The sequence below is a fragment of the Callithrix jacchus genome, chromosome 12 (genome assembly GCF_049354715.1).
Source record: "Callithrix jacchus isolate 240 chromosome 12, calJac240_pri, whole genome shotgun sequence".
In the NCBI taxonomy this organism is placed as follows: Eukaryota; Metazoa; Chordata; class Mammalia; order Primates; family Cebidae; genus Callithrix; species Callithrix jacchus.
Genome location: NC_133513.1, coordinates 107,488,154 through 107,501,644, shown reverse-complemented (window position 1 = coordinate 107,501,644; position 13,491 = coordinate 107,488,154). Strand labels below are relative to the sequence as shown.

Genomic DNA, 13,491 nt, shown 5'->3' with positions numbered 1-13,491 from the left:
GATTCCTGCTTAATAAATTGTTAAGCAGGAATAATAATAAATTGTTACTCAGTTAATCCAAGGAAGGGAAAACAACCTGACTCCTTTTAGTTTCCTGTTCACTTCCTGGCTATGGATATGGGGGGTAGGGGAACAGTCTAGGCCCTGCTCCTTGCTGCAGAGAGTCAATGACTGAGACAACATTATTGTCACGGAAGAAGGTTTTAATCGGGTGCTTCAGTGAAGGAGATGGGAGATCAGTCTGAAATCCATCTCTCTGACTGTCTAAAATTAGATGTTTATATAGCACAGAAGAAGTGTAAGAATGTGTAATAAAACAGGAACTAAGGAGGGGTAAGGAAGCATGATGAATGAGGGGTCTGGCATCTCATTGTCTGGATGGGTGATCTAGTGAGTTTCAGTTCTTCAAAATTTTTTTTTTTTTTTTTTTTGAGAATCCTAAGGGTCCTTTTCTGAGAAAGGAACTCAGATAAAATAATTATTTTGGGTTTTGGTACATTTTAAGGTGAGTTTGCTAAGAACTTTTCTAACTCTCCAGCTTTAAGATCAGAAGTGCCAATTTCTATGTTTATTCAAAAAAAAAAAAAAAAAAACTCCCTATGGAACTATTGGGTCAGTTTCAAGTCCATAGCACTCCTAACATTCTGTGGGACTGGTTTAGAAATAAGAATTAGAAATTCAAAACGTGCAATGGCCTCTATTTACGAAAACTATGGCCAAAGTAAGTAAAACTCTAAGTATATATGACGTATACTTAACACAAAGGAAAGAGAGGATTTATTGCCAAATACTCGGTTGTGGAGGACTTAGAAAATGGCTGCTGCCTGGCCCACCTTCTGCTTTCCTGATGAAGGCTGACCTCTCTTGCTATTATGGTCCACTCTGTTGCTGAAACTTGTTTGTTGTGCAGTAATTGTTTTCCAAAGACAACAACAACCTTCACTTAAAATAGCACTTCAGAGGCTTGCCCTGGCTTTCACTGTGTCCAGCATGACCATTAAGATAGCAAAGTGAGCAACTGACCTACAGGGCCACGGGTGATTATGCAAGGTCTAGTTCAAGGTTACATACTCAGGTGCCACATAAACCTCTCAAAATCATTGAGTCATTTTTCATAGATCTGAGATGTAAAATATGTATAGGATTGAGACCCCCCTTTCCACAGAGTGGGAAGACATTGCACCCACATGAATGTTCTGACTCCCCCACCCAGTATGTGTCTTCCAACCTTGTATTGCTTTTCTGGCAGCATAGAATTTCAGAAGCTAAAAGTAGTTTTTAAAAATAATCCTTGAAAAGTGCTTAACCTAACAAATTTGTGGTTTCACATTCTATTTTTTACTCTCTCCTTTCTTATGTTGACCTCATAGCCATGGTGTTTGCCATGACATGCTACAAAAGAAAATTGTGGACTCATTTCAGTGACTTGCTTTAAATAAAAAACATGGACGGTGGCCAGTCAATATTTGTCAACTCCTAGGTGTCTGATTTTGGACCTGGCAAAAGCCTGGATGAAGATGAAGGTCAGCATTCAACAATGTCCACTCGCTAGACCAGTATTCTTATCACTACTGATGATGGGGCCTTTTTGGTCAAGTAGAGGTTTTCAAGTGCCTAAATCATTTCTGCCTTAAAGATGTTAAAGTCAAACCTGTTGCCCAACTCTTACAAAAAAATAACTTAAGAAAACTCTGGGTTTTTTAATCCACGTGTTGCAAACTAATGGGCCTACGAAGGCTAGGCTAGTAACACAGTTGCATATGGTCAGTTCAAGCATGAAGAACAGGTGTCAGCTGACAACTTACGGAGCGATGGAAACCCTTGCAGATCGGAACTATCTGTCCTGTATAAAGTGAGCAGTCACCACGAATCTCTAAATAGTTATTCCCATGATGGAATCCACATGTCAGGGGCTGACCTAACATGCTGAAGGCGTGTGTTGAAGGCAGCTTGTTAGCAGAATCTGATCCACGTTCAGGTCACCCGTCTCCTGTGCCCCTTCCTTCTCTCTCTTTTGGATAAAATGAGTATTCTCTACCCCCACCATTTTATTATACAAGATCAGGAAATCCGTGTTCTCAGGGAACAACTGAGTGGCAAGATGAGATGACATTAAATTCAGGACCTTAACTTACCCAAACCCTAGAACTTAAATTTGTTATTTTTTTTTTTCTTGTACCTTGAGTCCTGGCCAGAGATAAAGTACTCTAGTTAACAGTCTATTAAAAGGATATTTTATAAGGTCTCCAAAGTCTTATTCCATTCTCTATTAATAACAACCTAAATCTGAAATGATTTTGTTTCTATTTATTTTTCATCCACGTGTATAGCCATAAATTTAATTTGTAACTTTGTTTATGACAAATACTGTTTCTTTCTTTCTTTCTTTTCTTTTCTTTTCTTTCTTCCTTTTTTTGAATCTTGTAAAAAAGGATCCCAAGGAAAGCTTGAATTTTCTTGAACATATCTGGGCAACAGTTTCAGTACTGAAAATCAATTTCTTAAATACTTTATTTTAAAAATTGTATAGTAAAGGGCATGCTCTAAAGTGTCTTAAAATCCCTGTGGACATTTTATAAGTCTCTGTTATCTCAGTGTCTCAGTAAGCATCGATTAGATGCATAAAGTTTCTCCCCAGTCTTTTTTATGTAATGATTTACATTCAGTTCACATCAGTTCTCTATATAGTCTTCACCTTTGAAGGAACACCCTGCTCTTGTTCTGTAGTGGCTGTTTTTGCCTGTTTACAATGAAGGAGGCAGTAACCAAAGAAACAAACCCATGATGGGAGGTTTAAAGTCAGAGCAGTCCTGTAAGCGTCAAAGCTTGGGTTCATGTGCATTTGAGAAAAGATTTGTGCTCTGTGTTTAACTGGGCAGGCAAAGCCTTAGTTTCCCATGTGTATAATCACGCATTTGCATGTGATGGTCGGTAAAGTCCCTCTGGCTCTCGGATGTTCTGTAGTCTGTAAAATGCAGACCCAAAATCTTTATCCTACCAGGTTAGTGGGAGCCCTAGGGTAAACTGAGATAACAGACATGCAAAATTCAGAACACATGATGTTACTTTCATTATGATGGTTACGAAACTAATGAGAATCTAAAATGCCTTCCCCAGAAGCTGACAATGGGCCATTTAAAATTTTTTTAAAGGGAAGCAGAAATAGAAGCTATCTTAGCTTATTGCAGGTATCCGGACAGTAGAGACATCGAGTGTTTACATGTGTGTGCCTGAAATTCGGCTAGGTAATTACATATATTACATAGCCTGGGAAAGCAGGTATTGCTAACCTACCCATTTTACAGTTGAAAAAACTGAAGCCCAGCAGTTGCCCAGTTTGCCCAGGGTCCCTCCATTCAGTGTCAGAGCGGGAATTTGACTCCAGTGCTCTTCAGCTCAAAATCTTTAACTGCTGTGAGTTACCCAGTTAGTATCTAGAATAGGCCAAGACACACGGAGAACAAAACAATGAAGACTTATTTTTTCCTATTGCTACTTTTATTATCCTGTATCAGAGCTCCCTTTTCCGCCTGAATGAAATCTTTTTTTTTTTTTTTTTTTTGAGACGGAGTTTCACTCTTGTTACCCAGACTGGAGTGCAATGGTGCGATCTCGACTCACTTCAACCTCCGCCTCCTGGGTTCAGGCAATTCTCCTGCCTCAGCCTCCTGAGTAGCTGGGACTACAGGCGCGCACCACCATGCCAAGCTAATTTTTGTATTTTTAGTAGAGACGGGGTTTCACCTTGTAGACCAGGATGGTCTCCATCTCTTGACCTCGTGATCCACCCACCTCGGCCTCCCAAAGTGCTGGGATTATAGGCGTGAGCCACCGCACCCGGCCCCTGAATGAAATCTTTTAGAGGCAGGGTCTCACTCTGTCACCCAGGCTGGAGTGCAATGCTGTGATTATAGCTCACTGCAGTCTTGAGCTCCTGGACTCAAGCAATCCTCCCACCTCAGCCTCCAAAGTAGCTAGGACTTGCAGTCCTAGCACTGCCGCACCTGGCTATTTTATTTTTTTGTAGAGATGGGGTCTCATTATGTTGCCTAGACTGGTCCTGAACTCCTGGCCTCAAGCAATGATCCTTCTTCCTTGGCTTCTCAAGGTGTTAAGATTTAAGGTGTGAGCCACTGCCCAATCTGATGATAACTTAGATCGTGTATCTTTCTTGTGACTTTCAGCTCTTCAAAGTTCAGTCCAGTTAAAAATTCTCTTCCCACATCCATTTCGGAGCTTCACCCTTTCCTAGGTCAGGCCCATCCCCAGTTGGAAACCTACAATGAGGCTGGTCTTTCTTATCTCCTTTCTATCCTTTAGGGATCCTCTGGGGTCTTGGAAAGGAGGGTAGGGGATTAGAAGTTGAGGGGACAAGGTGTTAAACTGCATTATCGTGCTTCTTTCTAACGCTGGCTGGAGATTTATAGTGGGATGAGGGGTAGATTTTGAGCTTGGACAGAAGTGCAATTCCTGGTTAATCTCTTGCAACCTGCCCTTCCCCCTTTCCCAGAATCAGGCCCTGCTTCCTCATGGTCTCCTCATAGCTTGTTACTAATGAAGTCCCCCCTCCTCCCTACTCAGCGGGCACCTTTCGCACGTGGGCTCATCAAGATGCTTGGGTGTGGGTACCATCCATGGGACATTCACACACCTCCAGCGAGCTGAACAGTGGAAGTTCACACCACATCACTTCTGTCTTCTCCTTCACCTGCCATCAAGAGTGGCTGCTGCCAGTTTCCTGCCTTCCCTGTTAAGTAGGCTCCAGACTTTATGTCCACGAATGCTTTCAAGCTCCAGGATACATCAAATGCTTCTCTTGGATGCCACGGCAGTGCTAGGGCCTGAGCTTTTCCACTCAGTAAACATCTAGGTAGAGAGTGGGAGGCTGTCCCTCCTTCTAACAGGATCCTCTAATCCTTGCAGCAGAGCAGAGGGGAATACCACTCTCTTGCTGTGTGGAGAGCTCCCTGCTGACCTCAGCTCTCTGTTTTCCAATGTCTGATTTCAGAGTTAGGTGGGCCACAGGGTTGATAGTCATCAGGTAGATTCCACCATCTTCTGGTAAGTCCTAGAAGGATCTTCCTAGCACCCTTCTTTGGAAGATGGAATACTCCCATCATTCTCAGCTCTGAGGTTTTAGCCAAAAGTTCCAAGATACTAGGAAGACTCCCATACTGTATTCTGGAAGCTTTGATCCTGGCCAGGTAGTTGCTCTGAATGGCAGTTACTACCTTTATAAATGACTCTGCACATTTGAAGCATGCAGGCCTGGGAAGGTAGGGGCGGCTGGGAATTTAGCTACCACATGGTTCTCTTTTTTTATAGCTAGTTCCATGTCCTCAGCCTTCTTTTCCAGAGAGGCATCTTCACAGAATAAGACATCTTTGGGGCCCTTATTCATCTCAAATGGGAAATTCCAGGAAGGCAGAAATAGTTCTCAAGAAGAACATAGGTTTCCTGGCTGAGAGGAGCTTCAGTGCTGCCCAGGAGATGACTTCTCTCTTAGCTTGGGAGCACCCATCTTTGTCCTGAAAGCCATATGTCCCTTTCTTCAACTTAAATACTTTTGCAGCCCAGGTGTCCATAGCCCTGTGCTAAAATCTTACACAAATAAATAAATAAAAATAACTAAATATATTAAGAGAGACAAGATCCCTATTGTTAAGGATTAATTGCGTTTGAACAAAATGATACCAATTTGGAAGCAGGTGTGTACATAGATGTTAATTTAACCTGGAGGCTGGGCACGGTGGCTCATGCCTGTAATCCCAGCACTTTGGGAGACTGAGGCAGGCAGATCACGAGGTCAAGAGATCGAGACCATGGTGAAACCCTGTCTTTACTAAAAAATATACAAAAATTAGCTGGGCATGATGGCACATGCCTGTGGTCCCAGCTACTTGGGAGTCTGAGGCAGGAGAATTGCTTGAACCCGGGAGGTGGAGGTTGCAGCCTGGCATCTGGCAACAGAGCAAGACTCTGTCTCAAAAAAAAAAAAAAAAATTTAACCTGGACATGAGTAGCCAAATCCCTTTTTTCTGGCTTTTGATGCCAAGAGTGAAGGCCTCAGGGTCAAGTGTTTAAGATCAGGCATTTGCTGTTTCTTTTTTCCACATTAGGTCATTGTTTTTCCTGGGTAGGACACTGGTGAGTAGCACGTGGGTTTTATTTCCTCGATGCTGCTCCATATTCACCTATTTCTGACATTGGCAATAATTTCAGTGCCAATCACCAGCTTTCTATATTTGTCGGCAGCTGCTTCAGTGATGTGGAAACAATTTTCTCAACAGCTGAAAAACATGAAGATAGAGAGTAGGACATTTTGTTCTTTATGAACGAGCTTAGTTGGAATGAGCGTGAAAGGAGGGAGCAATCCAGCACCAATCTTTTGTCTCCGCATCTTTTCCACTCTCTCCAGCACAATGTCAGGCTCGAGTGAAGCCCATGGCTTTGTCCAGACAGGAGTGGGTAGTCTCTGTGAAATACACCAGGATACTTCAGGTCAGGATTCTGACATGGGCTGGTATTCCCTTATCTAGGAGGTGCTCTTTGTTGAATTGCTCGATTTGTATCATAAGGTTTGGCAGAAAGGAGGCTTAACCCTAGCCTTTACTTCCAGCCCAACCTTACCAGCTGGTTGGCTTTAAGCATTCAGTGAATATTTTTCTGTAAAACATGTACAGTGGCTGTTTCCCATGAGGCACCTGCAGGGCACGGAGGATCTGAGCGGCATAGACACCACCCATGAAGTCAGAGGGCTTCCAGTCTGCAAGGCACTCTGACGAACGATTGTGGAGACTAAATGGTACCATGTTTACAAAGCCTTCACATGGTACCTGATTCTAGAAAGCCCCCAGTGCATAATGATCATAGTGGTGAGGCAGAAAAATAGGATCTAGAGACTGGGAGCCTAAGGGAAACTGCAGCTGACTTCTTAAAATTAAACCCAAGGAAAACTTCTGTCTCTAATTAGTCATGGGCCAATCCTTCACTTCAGCCTCTGATTGGTTGCAGGTCGAGGTTCCACTTCAGCCTCTGATTGGCCATGAGCCAGTCCTTCATTTGTTTCTGGTATATCTCCACTTCAGCCTCTGATTGGCTGCAGGCCAAGCCCTCAAGACTTTCTATCCCCTAACAGTGATCCTTATTATGTTCAAGTTGTGTCTTGGCTTCTTTCATAGCTGTGGGATGTCTGAGCACTGAGGTGCTTGTAAAAAGCCCAAGATCTAACTCTCCCCCTAACCAAGGAAAAATGGAGCCTATTGAGTGGCTCACGTGTAGCAAGTGTTGTATTATGCAAAACATTTTACAGTGCACGACTTCTTTTCTCACATATAGCAGCCTAGGCAATGGCTGCTGTCAGCATTTTACAGATGAATAAATGAGGGTTCAGAGAGAGTAACTTGGCCGTCTTCCTGGCACCAAAGCCCCTGCTGCTCCTACCTTCCCCACACCATTCACCTCCCTAGACCTCACTATTGGTGCAGCAGGGAGACTGCCAACAACTCTGTCAACCTCCCTGAGGCCATCCATTGTCATTTGTAGAACTGAAAAGCCATCTCTCAAAGTTGGTTTTCTTCCTAAAAAATTATATTAAACAGCATCTTCCTTATTATTTAAATCTTTGCTGCCACCTAGTGGGAATTATGTAATTAGAAGAATAAAGAAAATTTTCAATTCGCCTTTGATTTTTAAAAAACTGTCCATTTCATCTGGGCATGGTGGCTCACGCCTAATCTCAGCACTTTGGGATCCTGAGGTGGGCGGATCATGAGGTCAGGAGTTTGAGACCAGCCTGACCAACATGGTGAAATCCTATCTCTACTAAAAATGCAAAAGTTAGGTGGTGTGGTGGCACGTGCCTGTAATCCCAGTTATTCAGGAGGCCGAGGCAGGAGAATTGCTTGAACCCAGGAGGCGGAGGTTGCAGTGAGCTGAGATCATGCCACTGCACTCCAGCCTGGGCAACAGAGCAAGACTCTGTCTCAACACACACACACACACACACACACACACACACCCCCTAAAGAATAAAACAAAACAAAACCTGCTTATTTCATCCTGGAAAAGGCAAAACTATGTAAACAGTGAAAAGATTAGTGGTTTCCAGGGATTAGGAGGAGGGAGAGGTGAATGGGAGTGGTTTTTGAGGCAGTGACACTCCTCTGTATGATGCTTAATTGCAGGATCTTTGTCCAAACTCAATGTCCGACATCAAATTGAACCCTAATGTAAACTGTGGACTCTGGGTTATCATGATATGTCAGTGCTGGTTCATCAGCGGTAACAACTGTTCCCAGAGGTTGCTACTGGGGGAGGCTGCGCACAGGTTGGGACTGGGATTGTATCGGAAATCTCTTTACCTTCTGCTCAATTTTGCTGTGAACCTACACCTGCTCTAAAAACAGTCTTTAAAAAAAAAAAAAAACTGTCAATTTTCTTACATCCATACGGAGCTCCTAACCTTTAAAATTTATACTTTTAAATACATATCATGGCCTGCCATTTTTATGTTTATAGTAAACTACCAGACCTTTTATAAAAATTTTGGCTAGATGTTGGAATTCATATAAGCCCCAGCTTTTAAAAAATGCTTAACCTTTTGTGACCATCTAATATACACTCATATGTGTATGACCATTTAATACACACTCATATATGTGTTAGATAATAGGCTATACATTAAGAAATTCTAATTTGCAATATTCAGAATTTACATTTTTAAGTTTTATAAATATTCAAATAATTTACATTATCCTGGTTTAAAAATTCAAACAACACAGAGGATGTGAAGTTAAAAAGTAAAGTCCTCCTCCAGAGAGGGAAGTTTCTTAGGAATTTTTAATGTTTTCCCCCAGAAATGTTCTATTCTGGGACTAGGACACACGCACCCTTTTCTTTACTACTTTTTTATGAATGAGCTTATGCTTTGCTCACTGTTCTGTGGCCTGCTTTTTTTACTTGATCTATTTTGAACATCTTTTCATGCCACAGCACAAATCTACCTCACTCTTTTGAACAGCACATAGTATTCCATTATCAATTATACTATAATTTATTTAACTGACCCTTCACTGATGTCCATATAGCCTGTTTCCAGTTTTTGTTATTAGAGAAACGCTATAGGGACCATATGCATGCACACACATGCTTTTGCAAATATATTTGTAGAATAAAATCTTAGACATAAAATAATTACTGGATCTCAAGGTTATGTGAACACCCACTGACCAAGAAAACCAGAAATACCCCTGTCATTAAAAAAAAAAAAAAGGGAGAGAGAAGGTCAAGTTTATTTAACTAGCTGCAGCAAGAGGGAAGCCAGAGGAACCGTGAGCCCACTCTGGGCGCAGTTTGGAAGAGTCTTCATGGCATTTGGGTTTGTGCCAGGTAGTTTTAGCGAGGATTCAAAGGAGCAGAAGCAGTTCTACATGAAGTGTTGTCAAGAAGCAGGAGCAGGTCAGTGATTAGGTCTCTTAAGTTTTTCTGGAGGTGAAAGCATTGAAGTTGGGCTACACGCGTCATCAGGAAAGCAGCATCAGTCACGGATGTGGTCAGAAGAGGGGCTTGTTACATCACTTTGTGTACCAAGTGGCCTCATCTCTGTCTTGGTCCAAACCTGGCCACAAAGTGGCCTTGCCAGGACACGGCTTTATTCTGTGTGTGTTCTGTGTGATCAGCTGGGAACCTCATAGCCAACCTGACAGCCGTGCTTGCTTGCTTTCTCTCAGGTACATTGATTTACAATGTCTGTAGATGTTGAAGTTGCTTTCCAGAAAGGTTAGACCAATTTACAGTCTTCTGGGTTCTTTTAAATACTCAACTTCCCTAACAGAATGAAGCAGTCAATAATCAGGTTAATTATGGCCATTTTAATAATAGCAAATGTTTCTAGTCACTTCCAATGTGCCATCTACCACTAAATCTATTAAATGCACTGAATCCTCATCAGAGGCCTGAGACCAGGTGCTGATAACATCTCCACTTCCCTAAAAAGAAACCCAAGCTTTGAAAGAGTATAACTTGCCTTGACCACATAACTAGCCAGCAAGGAGTTAGCTGGGGTTCAGGACTGGGATGCCTCATTCCTGGCCCACACTCTTTACCATGAAGAAATAATTTCTCCCAGGAGCCTGCCAAGGAAAACTGAAAGCTAAGTAATTAAGAGCCATTTAATTGATGATCACAAATCTTTGAAAGGCTGGTTTGGGTTGATAAGGAAGTAGAGAGTCCCATTTACAAAAGTGAGATTTACGGGCAGCCTTCCAGGAGTAATCATGTATATAGTGTTAGGCGAGGCATCGGCATAAAGTGCTGAGTTGTTCACGGTGCCCTCAATTAATAAATGCCTATGAGCACTTTCTTAAAATCACAACCAAGACACTATAATTAAATATTCTCTGGGCCATCAATGGCTCAGATGGTACATTAAAAAAAAACCCCAAGAAAGCAAATGGGTGAAGGACACCTGTCCCCTTAGATCCGTGGAGGTTCACGAAGCCTCCGTGCCACGTGAGGATGCAGCCTGAGAGACTTCACCGAGAAAGATGTGCAGGGAAAGAAACTGACCTGAGATGGTGCTTGAGTAAATACTGATTGCGTGTTTGATGAGCACACAGTAGGGTTGAATTGGGTTGCCTGCTTGGATTTAGCAAAGGAAATGTGTAGTAACCACTGGTGGCTGCTCTTTTTCAGATTGTGCTGGCTGCGGAAGAGATATCAAGAATGGGCAGGCACTGCTGGCGCTGGATAAGCAGTGGCACTTGGGGTGCTTTAAATGCAAGTGCTGTGGGAAGGTCCTCACCGGGGAGTACATCAGCAAGTAAGGCTGGGCGCGGGCACGTGTTCCTTTCAGTGGGCACCGAGTGTTGTGGTTTTTCTGCAGGTCCTGGTCTCAGGGGCCCCACACTGCCAAAGGTGCTAAAATTATTCACATCCTGCCGTCAGAATGAACTTGTTGCTATAAAACTTTTGAAAAGAGTTTTATTCTTCTGCTTTGGCTATAATTTGGCTACTGTAAACCTAATGAAATGTTAATCATTGCCTAATGTAGCCACAAATGAAGCTGACAGTGTTACACTGTATGTTGTAACCACTTAAGTATTTAATAATTTCCCTTTTGCTCTTCATTCTCCTATGAGGAACTAGTAAGCCTTTGTCCACCTTCCAGGGCTGGCGTACATTTATAGACGCCCCGCAAAAGCACACAAAGCCTAGGCCGTGGGCCCTTTAGGACTGTGCATAAGACAGCCTGCCAGGAAATTGGTTCATGTTCAATAGTAGTGGATAATAGCTACACTTAAGGAAGTGAGGTTTTTTTTTTTTTTTTTAGGTAGCCTGGCAATGAGGGGAAATTTTCCACTGTATACCTTTTTATGCCTTAAACAAAATTTCCTGCTGGGCACAGTGGCTCACACCTGTAATCTCAACACGGGAGGCCAAGGTGGGAGGATTGCTTGAGCTCAGGAGTTTGAGACCAGCCTGAGCAACATAGCGAGACCTCATCTCTAGTGATATAAATAAATCAATAAGCAAGCCAGGCATGGTGGCACATGCCTGTAGTCCCAGCTACTTGGGAGTCTGAAGTGGGAGAATCACTTGAGCATAGGAGATCGAGGCTGCAGTGAACTGTTATCGTACCACTGGACTCCAGCCAGGGCAACTGAGTGAGACCCTGTCTCAAAAAATAAATAAATTCATTCCTTTATTCATTCATTCACTCATTTCCCCAACCACATGAAATCACCTATTCAAAAATATTAATGAATGTAGTTTAAAAATATAGTAAAACAAACAAAAGGTAGCTTGTGTCCCATCCCCTAGAAATCTAATTCTCCAGGCCCAAGGTAAGGCTGAAATGCCTGCATTGAAAGGGGAAGAAGGCTGGGCACAGTGGCTCACGTCTGTAATCCCAGAACTTTGGGAGGCTGAGATGGGTGGATCAACTGAGGTTGAGAGTTCAAGACCAGCCTGGCCAATACGGTGAAACCCCTGTCTCTACTAAAAATGCAAAAATTAACCTGCTGTGATGGCGGCCACCTGTAATCCCAGCTACTTGGGAGACTAAGGCAGGAGAATCACTTGAATCCAGAGGCAGAGGTTTCAGGGAGCTGAGATCGCACCACTGCACTCCACCTCAGGCACGACAGAGCAAGACTCTGTCTCAGAAAAAGAAAGGACAAGAAGCTCTTTGGGTGACAGTGAGGGACAAAGTAAGAAGAAAGGTGCCTGGCTTCTAAGGAACATTGTAAGCTGGACGGGGCAGGTAACTGGGCAGTCTAGAGTGGCACTCTGTAGCTCTTCCATGCAATCACACACAGGGCATATCCTGTGCTCCGAGGTGAATAGAGGAGATTGCCTCAGCTGGAGGGGAAGGCCCTGGGCCCTAGAGACGTCCTGAGAGCTGAAGAGATGGTGTCAGGAGGCTGTTTGGAGGCTGTAGACTGGCATGTGGGCCCCTTGTGGCTGGATGAATGCTGAGCCCACATCTGACAGGCTCAGTGTTCTTTTTTTTTTTTTTTTGAGATGGAGTCTTGTGCTGTCACCTGGCTGGAGTGCAATGGTGCGATCTCAGCTCACTGCAACCTCCGCCTCCCAGATTCAAGTGATTCTTCTGCTGTAGCCTCCTGAGTAGCTGGGATTACAGGCACCCACTACCACACATAGCTAATTTTTGTATATTTTTTTTTTAGGAGAAAGAGGGTTTCTTCATGTTGGCCAGGCTAGTCTTGAACTCCTGACCTTAGCTGATCTGCCCAATTCAGCCTAGCAAAGTACTAGGACTACAGGCGTGACCTACCATGCCCAGCTTATGTGTCATATTAATAAACATATTTGTTAAATGCATTAATGATATTTTCTAGCTTTGCCTTTATTGTGGTTTTAATGAAATTGTCTCCAGTGTTTTGCCTTTAGGTGTGATATTGCCTATATTTGCCAGTATCTTCTTCAGGTTAATTAATACTAGTCTTTCTCTGGTTTATGAATTATTTTTTTGTGGGCTCAGTGGGCTCAGTGCTCCTCCATGCCCAGGGGGCCTGTGGAGCAAGAATGATGCCAGGCTTTCTGCTAGTTAGCTCTGAGACAGTAAAAAATTGGCAAGGATGATCAAGGAACGGCAACATGGCCGTTCACAACATGGCGGTTACTCCTGTGTGGCCCCCAGAGCCGCAGACTGCTCTCTGGATTGTTTCATTTGTGGTTTTGATCATGTCTGACTGGATCTGACTGGATTGCCAGGCATGTGAACATGGGGCCGGGGAGAACTATGTCCTGCCCTTCTGTGGAAAGGCCTTGGGGAAATGTGGTTTTGGTGCCTTCTCCAGCCCCCTGGAGCTAAACATGTTTCGCTTTGCAGGGACGGCGCCCCGTACTGTGAAAAGGACTACCAGGGACTCTTTGGGGTGAAATGTGAGGCGTGTCACCAGTTTATCACAGGGAAAGTCCTGGAGGTAAGTGGCAGACCAGCTCTCTCACAGCCACCACCACCTT

At 43.4% G+C, this 13,491-nt stretch overlaps 1 protein-coding gene across 50 annotated transcripts in view; it reads left to right on the top strand.

The window, feature by feature from the left end:
• The window catches only part of ABLIM1 (actin binding LIM protein 1), a 338,782-nt gene that overhangs the window by 215,534 nt on the left and 109,757 nt on the right, over positions 1–13,491 (top strand). For all 50 annotated transcript variants that reach the window (XM_035269167.3, XM_035269186.3, XM_002756613.6 and 47 more), the window contains 2 exons: positions 10,696–10,822; positions 13,358–13,451. In XM_035269167.3, coding sequence (XP_035125058.3) covers positions 10,696–10,822; positions 13,358–13,451 — 221 coding nt within the window. The remainder of the gene's footprint in view (positions 1–10,695; positions 10,823–13,357; positions 13,452–13,491) is intronic.